The 14,503-nt window shown below is 34.6% G+C and overlaps 2 protein-coding genes across 8 annotated transcripts in view; one reads left to right on the forward strand and one right to left on the reverse strand.

The window, feature by feature from the left end:
- Window positions 1-14,503, reverse strand: part of LOC119633906 — a 271,992-nt gene that overhangs the window by 203,450 nt on the left and 54,039 nt on the right. The gene's annotated exons all lie outside the window — the stretch shown is intronic.
- LOC119633909 (glycine-rich cell wall structural protein-like) lies at window positions 5,191-6,956 on the forward strand. The gene is made up of 2 exons (XM_038027729.1): window positions 5,191-5,220; window positions 5,298-6,956. Exons 1-2 carry the CDS (start codon window positions 5,206-5,208, stop codon window positions 6,474-6,476), a joined length of 1,194 nt encoding a protein of 397 aa, XP_037883657.1. The 5' UTR covers window positions 5,191-5,205; the 3' UTR covers window positions 6,477-6,956.

A 14,503-nucleotide genomic window follows, 5' to 3' on the forward strand; every position in this document is an offset into this window, starting at 1 on the left:
AAATAAAATAAAACATATGAAGAATAAAAATAAAATTAAATAAAAAAAATATATAACTAAAATAATTCTCATTTGCTTTCTATTTATTAGTACCTTCTTATTCATGTTTAAATAAATAATACTTTTACTATTAATAATTTTGTTAATAACTAAACCAAAATACAAAGCAAAACCCCAGTTATTATATATGTACATATACAGGCGTGTACCAAAATTTAGGCAAAACATGAATTGACGCCAATAGTGCGACAGAGTATAAAAAAAGGAAACAATGTCACAGTTGACAGTGTAAGGTTAGTGACGAAGGTCTTACACGAGAGTGCAACGGGCCTTCATGGTTGAACAATATTTTAGGACTAATAAAAGTTTGGCGGCCGCAGTTTGCAAATTTCAACTGTCAACTGTCAACGGAATAATTGGCACCACTGGACTTTATTTTATGAGATTGTATGAAGAAAGAAAGAACGCTGTGCGGTAACAAGCCCATGACCACCCGTGCATTGAAGGAGAAGATTTAACGTCTTAGGCTTCTTTGGTGTACAAGGGCCTTCATTTTCTGCGAACCATTATTCAAAAAATAAGCTACGTGGTCCGAGTTCGATAAGTTTGATTACTTTTTCAATTTACTCTTATGAATCAATGTTCACTATGAAATTTTAAAAACACACATATTTACCATATAAAGATTCCGTTTTCGTAGGAACGTTTATATGGAAGGGTATTCAAAATATGATCCCTGCCGAACAAAATTTTTCATGCCAATTTAGAACTTTAGCGACTTTGGCGGAAAATTCCAAAAAATATTGCATTTTTTTCAATATGAAGGTTCTTTCAAATAAATGGACGAACAAGAGGACCGATCCGAGCCATTTTAAATAGCGTCATATGTTTGAGTCAAAACGCTTTAGGATACGAAATGTCATCAAAATATCTCAAAAATCGCGATCTGCTAGTTGAATACAAATTTACATGGGCAGAGGTCAAAGGAAAAGGCGGAAAGACGGGCGATTGATATAATAAAAGGATAATTAAAAGAGAATGACTCTGTGTTTTTTGTTTAATTGATGTCTTGCGTAAATTTTGGTATACCCTGTAAGTTAAAAAATATAAAATAAATAATGGAAAAAATTAATTAATTAAAAATAAAACAAAGGAAGTAAAAACAAAAAATATTAAAAAACAAAGAGAAATAAATAAAATAATTCGCATTTCCTTTATCTTCTTTCCATATAAATTCCATTTATTCTGATTTGCTTTATCTAATATATTATCAGTGGTTGCTTTCCAGTTTGTTTACATCGTGTACTTGGTACATATATATATATATATATAATATATATATATATAAATGTATGTAATGTATATTATCGTACGAAACTCTAATGTAAACATTTTACAAACCAAACCATTGGCTCTAATTACATGAACTTCTCTGATTTTCGTTTTTTTTTTTTAAAAACTTTTTTATTTAACACTTGATTCATTAGGGAAATCATTTAATAAAGTTACAAACTTTTATAAATGAAAGGGCAAGCACAGCACAGCAGTCCAGACCGGAGTAAATATTGATATTTTTGGTTTTTATTAAAACAAATTAAATGAGCACCACAATTAATTAATTACTATTTGCGGAAAATACATAAGTAATGAGTGCAATCGGGTAACTGAATATTTTGCCAGCATCATTGCACAAATTAATGAAAGCGAAGCACAGGTTAGGGCTCATTGCAAAAAGCGAAAACGAATCAGTGGTTTTCTTACTAAAAGCTCTTCTTATTTTATGGTTTATACCGCTGCTATGTATTCTGTGATGGTTAGGAAATTTACTTCAAAATATATACTTTTTCAATCCAACCTTGGAAGATAATCCTCGGCAACAAGCTTTGGCATTTGATAACAATACTAGTAGAATATTAGGGTTAAGAGTTCGCGATCAGCAAGCAAACATGCTAGTTATTTAGCCCTGGCCGTTTGTCCCTCCCTTCGTTTATTGAATTCGTTTCGATTTCATCAAAACAGTAAAAGCCGATAATTGAAAGTATTTGAGATTTTGAGAACTTCGTTCAGTCATTTTTTCGCAATACTTAATTGGTTTCCAAACAAGGCCGAACTATTTATGGAGAACACGTTCGCATCTTGCATAGGAGCACTTCCACATTAAGCAAAAATGCTTTTTGATGGTCTGTCAGTGGGGTCAAGATGTCTACACTTTACTCACTTCAAATAATCACCAACCAACCGACGGTACTACTCGCTTTAAAACTATTAAATGAAACCATTGAATTCTTCGTTAAAATCCGATATTTTCACACTACTTGGTAATGCGTACCTATCTATCTGTTGATCTGCGACCCTAAATGGTACGCCGATATATAATCGTAAAGGGAATTCACAGACGAGAAATAATATCGACTTTACTTAGCTTCCGTTTCGGGAGAAGTATCTAATGAATTCCTGATTTAGAGCATTTGAGACTAATTGTACTACTGCATGCTTACTGAGCTGCATCTAGATTTCCCAAAATTGGTTCCCCTCTGTAATTTGGCCAGAAAAATACTTCAATATCAGAAGTAATGGTATTGCCTACACAGGTGTTGTAAATCTTTTCATTTCCAATATCTTTAGATCTAGATAACGCAGAGGAACACACAGCAATGAAGAATTAACAAAAAACTGTCATTGAAACACTCCGCGTCCCATGACTCTTAATCGTGTTTTATATATTCCAATAGTCCAAAATGGAATTGAACGGAATGGACTCAAAAATAGAATTTTCGTATGCTGCCCCATTGGTGGTGCAGGGAACATTAGGTTTCTTTGATTGAAAATTTCGAGATATTTTGACAATATTTGGCTTACTTGCGTGTTTTGGACAACCCCTATTGAAAATGGATTAGGTCCGACCACTTTTACGACCCCGCCTTATCTTGAGTGGAGTATTAACATTTCCTCATTGTAAATTGATACGGAGAACTTGAATCGCGTGGGGGGAGACGCCCTGCCATCTAGTGTTCAATGTCTCATGGTGAAAATTGCTCCACAATAGTAACTTCGCATTAAAATGAACTAAAACGTTATAAATTTGAGCTAAGAATGTCCATCTGTTGCACTCCACTCCTTATAATGGTTCATAGGGAAGATCAACTCTTAAACAACAAAATAGTTTCATTTTTAATATATTTTAACGAAATTCGGGGCATAATAGTAATTTGAAATAAAACTGAACAATTTCCAATGGACCAGATGGGTCCAGTTTTTGGATTCCATTCTCTGCAAGTGCTCTCGTCAAAATTGAATCTCTATATCGCAAATGAATGTAGATCAACAAAGAATTAAATTAAATTTAATAAACTTCTACTATGTCAATTGGATATTTTGGGTATCCTCCAATGTAAGGGTTGTCATGAAAAGCATGTCTGTACCTGAAAACAAGATATAGTTCTTTATGTATTATTACGAAAACGAATGAACAATTGTGCTACGCGGAGGGTATATGGGGGTCGGCCTTGCCAGACTATAATGTTGCTATTGGCTGCTAGTAGCGATCGCATAAATTCTCTGAAAATATTCATCATCGACGAATTTGTTGCCTTAACAAATAAATTATATAAATGAATCCTCTTCTCATTGCATTTAGGAACAATCATGTTATTATTTATATGCGGTAAAATTTAGATCACAGATTTCATTAAAAATTTTTTACCAAGATAATGAAAAAGATTCTTTTCTTAACCGATAACATTATCTAGTATCTTGCAAATAGCTTTATCTTTTTTTTCTTTTCGTTGACTTGTGTGTACGACGGTGCGTATATGTTTTGGTATTTGTCATAAAAATTGCATAAACGCTGAACCGATAGACGCAATTTCCGAATAAAATATTTTTCAATTTTTTTGAGATTCCTCAACAAATCTATGTACGGTTAATGGCTGTAGGAGTCGTGCATGTATTTTCGTGTTAGGTGCCAATAACCTCTATTTTCTTAAATAGTTATCTGCAGTGTTTGCTTATGTTAACTAATGACCGCACATTATAAATAAAATTTATTCGCAGAAAAGTCTGTCCATCGTTCAATTCCAGTTTTATATATATTGTAACCCGGATGCTTAAGAAGTAGTTAATAATAACAGTACGAGTACTCATTCATTTTCGCGTTTGTAAAGACCTTGAGACCTAATATGCTATAAAAGCTGTCATTGATAGTGAAAAAGAAAAATTCCAATTAATCGCTAATACCAAGTATGACTTATAAAAGCATTTATATATTGTCGTATGAAAAACCACTAATAATTAAGTATGTGAGACAATTTCACATATAAACAATAAATATAAATTTAAACAATAAAACGCAAATATATTTAATTATTGTAAATCCATGGCGATTAAGTTAATTCAATGTTATTAATGCAGTCAACCACTGTCTGTGAAATCTATCTACCAGGATGCACTCCAAGTTAATAATAGCTTATTAAATTAAGTATGAATGAAAAAATCGCATAAGTTTAATATTTTAAAAATTCCAAAATTCACTTGATTTCCCTTTGCATTAAATATATAATGAATAGAAAATTTACTAAAAATTTGCAATTCTCTTGAACGTTTCACGGTACTCTCTATACTTATAAGTCGTGCAGCCGTAATTAAAAAGATTATTTAAGGTTATTTGCTTCAAATTTCATAATGTATTGCTATTACGTAATTTAAGCTTTTGCGCTTTAGCCGTTTAAGTTAAATAAAACCATCGATATATCATTGTTAATCTAATAAATTATTTTAAAAATACATCAAATGTATACAAAAAAGTCCGTATTCCCTCAATACGTTTCATTAGAAAGAAGAGCTTGCAATTGCCCTCAGCTCAACTCATAGCGCAATCATATTGCATTGAAAAATTCGATTAAAATGAATTAATTGATATGTATCAGTACAACAGTACAACAACAACAATGACCACAATCAAATGATTGATAGAGTGTCACCCTTACATATGAATGTAAATAAAGAGTGTTTATAGTAAATAGTGGTTTTTTTCGTGTTTTTATAATTTAAAGTAGCTTCTGTTAATCAGCGTGCATACACACATAACCAATAGATTTCTAAAATCATTACAGCATCTTTAGGCTAATCAAAGTATAAAAAAGGCCTGCATTTATAGATTGCGCTTCACTTGTTAGGGTACCATTCAAAGAGAACTGTGCCGAGTAAATGAATAAATTTTTGGTAAGCATTTATTGAATGCTCAAAAGTGCATTTAAGGACAGATTTGTTTGCATCAATATCTTATATAATTTTTGTAGGTAACATTGATTGCGCTGACAGTGTTACATGACGCTGTCAATGGCGTGCCGTATGGCTCGTACGGCAAGAAAAGTAGTGACGTTGGTGTAGGATCAGGCGGCGGTGGAGGTAGTTTTGGTTTCGGTGGCAAAGGAGGTGGAGGAGGCGGCGGTTTTGGTAGTGGCTCCGGGGGTGGTGGTGGTGGCGGTTTTGGCTCTGATGGTCACGGTGGTGGCGGTGGCGGTTTCGGCCCTGGTGGTTTTGGTTCTGGTAGCGGACGTGGGGGTGGCGGAGGTGGCGGCCTAGGCTCCGGAGGTGGCCATGGCGGTGGTCTTGGATCTGGCGGCTTTGGTTTCGGTGGCCAAGGAGGTGGTCTTGGGTCAGGTGGCGGTCACGGAGGCGGATTGGGCTCTGGTGACGGCCGTGGCTCAGGAGGAAGTTTCGGTTCCGGCGGAGGCTTAGGTGATGGGTTTGGTGGTGGCCGTGGTTCTGGAGGTGGTCGTGGATCCGGTGGAGGTCATGGTGGAGGTTTAGGCGATGGCTTCGGTTCCGGCGGTGGCCGGGGCTCAGGGGGAAGTTTCGGCTCTGGGGGAGGATTAGGTGACGGGTTTGGTGGCGGTCGCGGTTCTGGAGGTGGTCTTGGATCCGGTGGAGGTCATGGCGGAGGTCTAGGTGACGGACTCGGTTCTGGTGGCGGTCGTGGCTCTGGAGGCGGTCTAGGTTCCGGTGGCGGCCTTGGATCAGGTGGTGGTCATGGCGGAGGGCTAGGTGATGGACAGGGTTCTGGTGGCGGCCGTGGCTCCGGAGGCGGTTTGGGTTCAGGTGGGGGTCTTGGATCGGGTGGTGGTCATGGCGGAGGTCTGGGTGATGGATTTGGCTCCGGTGGAGGCCGTGGTTCTGGAGGCGGTCTAGGCTCTGGTGGGAGCCTCGGATCAGGTGGTGGTCACGGTGGAGCTATAGGCGATGGAGGTGGTCTGGGTTCTGGTGGTGGTCTGGGTTCTGGTGGTGGTCGTGGTTCAGGGGGAGGATTTGGTAGTGGTGGCGGAGGAGGGGGAGGTTTCGGAAGCGGGGGTGGCTTTGGTAGCGGTGGAGGTGGCGGATTCGGCAGCGGTGGAGGCTTTGGAGGAGGCGGTGGCGGTGGAGGTGGTGGTAGCGGTAGTAGTCACGGCGGTGGTGGATACAAAAAGCACGGTTATTGAACGTAAACTAAATCAATTGATATACCCAAAATTTTTAATAAAGCGTTTGTTATTCTGTAAAGTTAAGATCAGTAATTAGTTTGAAAATTGAAAGGGGTAAACATTATTAAAAAACCTCTACCACGCTTTTACTATTAAAAAAAACTACCAAAGAACTGGAAGAGACTAACACGTTTTTCTATGCAACTAATTATGTTATGAGAGTACTTTATCCCTTAATGTATTATTATTTGATTTCCATAGGATTTTCATTACGAAAAGGTCATAAGTGTGCGACTAAGCAGGCAGCCTTTGATTTATACATTTTTGTACTTATGTAAACAAATTAATATTGCTATCTACATCGAAAACTAGAATACAAAACAAAATATTCATGATTTTCTTATCAATTGCGAAAATATTAGGAGGAAAAAAGCAATTTGTTTACTTTAAAAGATTATGAAATGTTAAATAAAACAACAAAATAACAAATTTAAAAAATACCCGCCTCACGAATTGCAAACATTTCGAGGTCACTAGATTTCGTAAGCGTTGCTCACGTGAACTAACTTAAATGTTTAAATTAAATCTTCACAACTCTTTCCAATATTGTGGTTTTGCCGGCTAGTGGACGTGTTTTCGATTGCAAACTTAGCACGGCGAGGAAGAAACTTCAAATTTTTCTCCGCCTAAACAGATCACACAGATAGCCCAAATGATTTTTGAAGTTAAAGATTGACTAATGATCGACACATTGGAAGCGACGGCGTACTTCTTCATAATCGTTCCAGACGGGGGGAAGCTTGCATATTTACACAAATGTGGAAAACGCGGTAAAAGCTAGTATGTCCAGCCCCCAGTTTGAACGCAGCAGTTAACGAATGTTTGAGTGCTGACTGCTGCGTACGACCCTTCGGGGGATATCGTGGTGGTTGAGGTTTCTATCATTCCTAAAGCGAGTAATTGTAGGCAATGATAGGTCTCAACAGTTTTCAGAGTCGGTTTATTGGGCCATACATAATTAACATATCTGGTTTCTCCAGTGTAGTTTAGGCCTCAAGCTTGTAGGGATTGTGTAACTCTTTGGAGGGCGCCGGTTGCACAAAATTAGCCCGTCTGTCATCGCACGGTGAGATTTAATTTTCAAGGTAGTGTACCCTCACAGACATCTGTATATTTTTCGAGTTTCTTGCCCTATTCGTGTGAGTGCTTCGAACACCCTCTTTGTTAAGATATAAAGAGTGAAAGGGAGTTTGTGGTGCAATAATTACTCGGTAGAGATGGTAAACAACGCCATCAATTAAGAATAGAATCTTTATGTTATATTAAAAAAATGTTGACTATACTTAAACTATTTATGTGTCCATGGCTGTATCTGCATAAAAGTTGTCTCGAATTTTTATATGAGCCATTTAAAAGTGCAGAATAAAAAAGAATTGCATCGTTAACAAAAAAATTCATGACGTTCAACGTTCAATATACAGGATTCGGTTCAAGGCGAACGAAAATTTGTTTTTCGTTAGTTATTTTTTTAATGAATTTTTTATTCAATTTTTTTCTTCTTCAAAAACCGCGAAAATAATTAATTGTAATTTTATTTTCTGGTTTTTTTCTTTTTCCACTCTTCCAAAAAATTATTATGACAATTTAATCGCATTTTAAATGCCAAAGTATTCAGCTCAAATGTTTTGCTTAACATTGCATGAAATTAAATTAATGTAAAGGGGAAAGAACAGAGAAAAAAAGGAAAGGTTTAATAACATAAAAACTGTCATTTTTTTGAAGTTTGAAAGAAGATAAAATTTATGGATTTTCATTTGACAATTTATCGTATTTGATATCAATTTGCGGTTACTGTGGAAAATAAATGTGAAGAGAAAATACCGGCCATTTAAAGAAGTCACTCAACAATGTTTGGAATACGAAACGCTTCATTATGAAATTTATAGGAATAATAATAACTTCATTTTAAAAAAGAGCATAACAATAAAAAAGCATTTCTTAACAGAGTCATCGAAACATAGTAAAGAAAGGTCAAGACGAATCTTACATACCTATTGAAAAAGTGCAACTAAATAAAAAGGAATCGTTTGCCATCTTGTGTAGGCGCTCCATTACCCTCTATTTGATATGACTCTCACGCAATTGCCGTCTTTTATTTTGTCTATTTTTGCACTAAAATTTTTAGTAAAAGAACACTTGACTTAAGTAAATACGACCTGATGAGTTATTTCTTCTGATGAGTTATTTCTTCACTAAAGAGTGACATCTAAAGGGTTGTATGGAAATTGAACCCTCTATGTTGCCACCCACCACTCAAACCGTGAATAGTTTCTTCTCGAAACTAAGTTGTTCTGGCTGCCCGACATTTTCGGGACTTTCCAATTATAAATTTGTTGATCTTAAATTTTTACTGTAAAGTGAAGCGCCTAAGACTCTTTTGAGTGCTCAACTTGAACCTTATACTGCAAAGTTTCTTTCACGAAAAAAAAAGGTTTACATAAATTCGATTTTGTAAATGAATTTTTTTGAAACTTCTATGCTGTTCATTGCAAACGCTACAACATTTTACATATTTTCTTAGTTTGCTTGCTGTCGATAGAAAATTGCGACTTGTGCGAATACCGCCAAAGAGTTCATATAAATAGTTCTTCATTATTGGTTTTCCAAAAACAAATTCTACAAATTAACTCGTAATTTTGTACCCCAAGGTTCCAACACCCTAGTTAGCACTATACCTGTTATACCAATTAATCCGCTTTAACAGTTGTCTTCTCAAAGCGATTTTCAGAATTTCAGCCGAATAAACCAATTCACCAATAAACCGAAAATCCATTTTTAGAATCAAAAAAATTGATCAAGAACTGAGAGGCACGTTCCCATTCGTTTCTGTACTAATTATATATACTTCGGGGATCGTTCGGTATGGTCAATTTAATAAATCGAATCCGCTGCTCGTCGGCCTTACTCTTCTACGTCTTTCAGTAAATGGCATATTAGGTAAGAAATTTGTAGAATTTCCAGAGGCAAAATTGTACACTCATAACCTCGAATGAGCAGATAAATGAAAAATAAGATAAAAATGTATTTGCTTCTTAATCCGATCTCTTAAGCTCAATTAAATTAAAAAGTTTAAGAGTAGATGTGTTCTTTTATAACTTTGAAAAATATTTAATTAAAAATAAGATTGTACTTAAAGTCGCAGTAAAATGAAACACAAAAGTTTGAAAAAAACCTAGTGGATTAACAAGAAAGAAAAAAAGATAGAAAGCAATATTTACGGCGAACGTGATTCGTTGATATAAGCGCGCTGTGGATTTCGACATTTTGTGCTACAGTAGGCAATTAATTTTAATAGTACAGTCACACCAATGTTTGAAACCAGACATTGAGTACTGTTAAAGTGTCGGGAAATCCCAGGGTAGATTATAGTGTCCTTTGATCAATTTGTAGTTTTTAACACGGCCATAAGCACTGGAATAATGTAAAAATAAATAATACAAAACACAACATAAAATAATATGTTACATGTAATATAATATATATATATATATATATGCATTTATAAATATAACAAATTACTTGCAAAATGTTCGTGCATAGGAGCCTAGTGTTGCCCTACTCCAAATGCCCATGTTAGGGAGTAGCTGCTCTAGACTGTAAATCGTTAATTCATAGCGAGAAGATTTTTCTAATCTGAGACATCGCTCGAAATAAAAGAACTGGCGCCAAGATAAGCACGTTCACAGAGAGTATCTCTTGTACAGTTAGACGCTGTACACGACGCATATATTTATGATAGTTTTTATATTTTTGAGTGCTGCATATAGACTGACAAAATTAGTGTATCTTCGTATCTTACTTAGAGATGAATATAAAGCTGATAGCATGTACATATCTATATATACCATGTGGGAGTGCACATGTGTTTCTGTGTGCAAGACTATACAGTATTTAATAACATTTTATAATGGGATTCATGCACACGCACGGGCATCTGCAAATGTGTGAGGGCACGACTCTGAAAGTATATCGGATTCAAATAAATATGGAGTCTTAAAGCCCAATTGCTGCTGCACATGTTTATAATCGATAGTTATTCATACTTATGTGTAGATATTTGGTATTTGGGTACACAATTAGTGTTTTGCTGCTCCTTAGATGCATGAGCCAGCTTTTGCTTGTTTTTCTTATCTATATTTGAATTTATTATAATAAATTTAAATTTTATGATTTTTATTATACAACCGAACGTAAAGCAAAGTCCAGTACTACCCTGGCACACATATATAGATTAACATATATATATATATATATATATATATATAAAGGCTTTATATATTTTTCGTGCATGTATTTATTATAGCGCGGCTTACATATGATTTAGAATACAAATGACCGCTTAGTTGCAAGATTTATGGCCGCAATATATATATAAAATAAGAGAAAATCTCGATAAAAATATATTCAAAAATATAAAAAATTTTATACACAACTTTATTTATTTATTTATTATTTTATCTACTGGCAAATTAAAAATATGAATTTTCGTTAATACTCCTACAAGAGTCCAATGAATGAGAACAAATATAACCGATAGCGAATAAAGCTCAATAATAATGATTGAATAATAATACCATTTATAATTGAATTTATTATATAAGACAATTTAAGCCGTTAAACAATTCGAAGAGAATCTCAAAAATATAACGTTAATATCGAAAAAAAACCTACGAAAATGAAAAAGATAAAGCAGATTACAATAAAATCGAAAATTTCGGTTAGCTTACTATGAGATAACTAGTAGTCGTTTGTATATGTTTTGCTTTTCTATACCCATCCACTAGGTGGATGAGGCGAATATTTATTTTGTTAAGACGATTTTGTTAAATAGCGTCCAATTCCGAACGGATTTGAACATATTCGTCGGTCCATTTGTCCGTCATTGAAATGTCTATTGTAAATACTCTTCTGGCCGCAAAAATGAAGCTATCGACTTCAAATTTGGCAGGAACGTTGCACAGTATTGAAAATAGGACAAATCGGTCAAAGAATACGACAAGAGTACTAGTTGCGTGTGCAGCGTTTTTGTGATACAAATTTCCTTCCACTTCATTGTTTGCAATTCCATTTTTCTTTCTTCCCATCGAAGTAAGGCCGTCTCGCATTGTCGATCACGAATTTTTCATAAAAGGCAGGAACTAAGTCGACTTTTCTGTTCCACCAAACTGAACTTCAATATAATCTCATTGATATCGAAATTTTTTCTTCCTTTTGTTTACTGAATTTATGTAAGAGGAAATGAGTATTAGTTACCGATAGAATATGGATGTAACAGTGTGTAGGTCTCTGTATTGCACAGCAATGCATATGAATGCTTAAGAGATGATCTTAATAGTTGATTAATACAAGAGCATTATTATGTTTGGTATGCTCTCTGCCATATTTGTATATCTGGCAAGGCCATTTGAAATTAAGATATTTGCATAAAGCTATGCCGCTATACCCATAAGGAACGTAACCAAGTTCAACAATCTAATAAATCATCAACGGCTAACCTATAGGAAGGAAAAGAGGTTTTATTGACGAAACAATAATTAATTCGTTAAAGTCACTTTTTAACATGAAACTATATAAGGAGTTAACGGATACCTGAAAGTGACTTGGACGACTTTAGAAAGCGTGACGTTTAGAATTCTTTACATAATTATTATGGTTTAAAATATTTCCTAAATATTTCCTAAATTTTCCATTTACTCAAGAGCCTCTCTCTGAAACCATGTATTTTTTTAAGGACATATAAAGTCACATAAAGAAATTTGCTTTAACTTGCTTTAACATCCTTGGCCATGGACTGAGAAAAGGAACGAAAAATCATGATTAAGGTTTTGCATAGTAGGGATTTAGAGTTTAACATTGGAGTGCTCAATTGCCGTATAGATAGTTTCGATAGTTTTGGATTACAAAGTAAATATATTTCTTGTTCGCGTTTTAGGTGACAACCTAATAGGTTTTAATTAACTTAAATGGCAATTGATCGTAATCGAGTTGTATGCTTTTCTGACTCTGCTTATGTTTTTTCACATATACTTTGATTTTTAATAAAAAGTATGCGTAACGTTTTTGTTAATCATAAACTACTAAAAACAATCTATAATGAATTGCAACAGAACGTTTAAAAAACAAATATAAAGAAGTGTGAACATTATAGTTAGGCGACACCGATCATTGCGTATCCTACACCACTTTGCCTAGCACAGTTACTCGCTTATTTTGGCCATAATACTCCAAAAAGGATACATTATTTTCACGCAAAGCCTAATTCTCATAAAAGGCCGCATATTGAAAGGTTCGCTTTTCTCTCCATATAAGAGTTTGCGTATCGTTGGTAGCAAAATTCATCAAAATATCTCAAAAATTTACGACCTTCCATCTGAATACCGTAATGCATATGGATGGACAGACAGACCATTTTCTAAATCGATCAGTATAATAAAACGTGGATTTACCTTAACCCCTTCCGGGTTTTGGATGCGTTCGCACTAACTTAATATACCCTTTACCACCAGTGGTGTAGGGTATAGTAAATAAATAAAAAAGTTTTCATGTATAGTAACCCGGAATTTTCCTTTTTATTTTCTTTATTTATTCGATTGTGCCGGTATTCAGTTTGGAAAACATCCAACTAAATTAAGTTTGACAGTGTTTTTTTAATGTTTTTACATTTAACTGTGTCGGTGCATAAATAAATAGATGTGTGTGCAAGGGTGCAAAGAGGAAGGAGCGGCAGAGAAATGAAGCAATCAGTATAAAATCGATTGAAGTGATTGCAAACAAAGTTGATACAATATTTTGTTATTCTTCCCTTTCAAGGTACCTACCTATAAGTGTCGATATGGAAATTATTATCGTAGTTCACTCGTTTAATACATTCGCTACCTAGGCATTAAGAGAGAGAGAGAGAGAGAGAGAGAGAAAAGAAAAAACAAATATTTCTTATAATGTTTTGTCGCACTTCAGAGTTGGTGAGTAAGCTTTGCCATAATAACGTACACCGGTTGGTTACTAAATGGCTAAAGACTTATAAAATGTCTTCCTTATTTCTCTCTTTATCTTTAAAGTCATTACGTAATAAGAAAGCTTAACAAAAAACACAAAAACAAAAAAGGAAAAAAAGAAATCGAAGTTTAAATGATTCCAAATATTCCCGAAAGTAGTTCAGTGTGGCTGCTTAGTAATAGCAAATAAAAAAAAAAAAAAAAAATATTTTTGGCACTTTTCTCTTGGTGCTGACGGTTAACCACTTCCTTTAGTAAAAGAGAAAACCAACTTGTTTACGCAAAAGATTATATCCTTTTTTTTATAATTTCTTTTTAGCTTGTGTTGCAAGTAACCGACAAGCCAAAATTTAATTTATTTAATAGAAAAAAAGGAAATAAGACATCTTGTTTATATTATTTTAGTTAATTATTTAAGGCAAAAAATTTTGTTTCCAATTTTTTTTATATAATTATTTAAAACTAAATGAAACAAGTAACAAAATTATTTTCGGCTACAACGAAATCTTTTATACCCATTACACACCGTTATCCTAGAAATACTAAAAGAGCCGTATGGGCATGGTCGGTTGATTTTTTTTTTTCGTGTAATAAATAGCAATGAATAAAGAAATTGTCTCTTAAGCTTCTTTCTGAATACATTGTGCTAAAGAAAGAACATTGTGCTAAAAGAAAGAATATACCCCGCACAGGTACAAGAAAAAAGAAAAATTAAATAAATAAAAGAACTTAAGGTACAATAAGGAATCCTTCGGAATCGGGCCCATTTGCGTAGTATTTCTTACAACAATTTGCGAACGTGATTGAAAATGCTTCTTGTCCGCAAAAAATGCAAACTAAAATGAAATACGAAACACTTTATATTATTTCCCTCGAAAAAAAGGAAACGTATTTTATTCACTCCTATTTATTGAATAAAAATTATTCATGCAATGCCCGGCATTGTATTAAGCAAACAATTGTAAAAAGTCTGTGGGGTTGTGAGGAGCG

This window comes from Glossina fuscipes, unplaced genomic scaffold (genome assembly GCF_014805625.2).
Source record: "Glossina fuscipes isolate IAEA_lab_2018 unplaced genomic scaffold, Yale_Gfus_2 2, whole genome shotgun sequence".
NCBI classification, from domain to species: domain Eukaryota; kingdom Metazoa; phylum Arthropoda; class Insecta; order Diptera; family Glossinidae; genus Glossina; species Glossina fuscipes.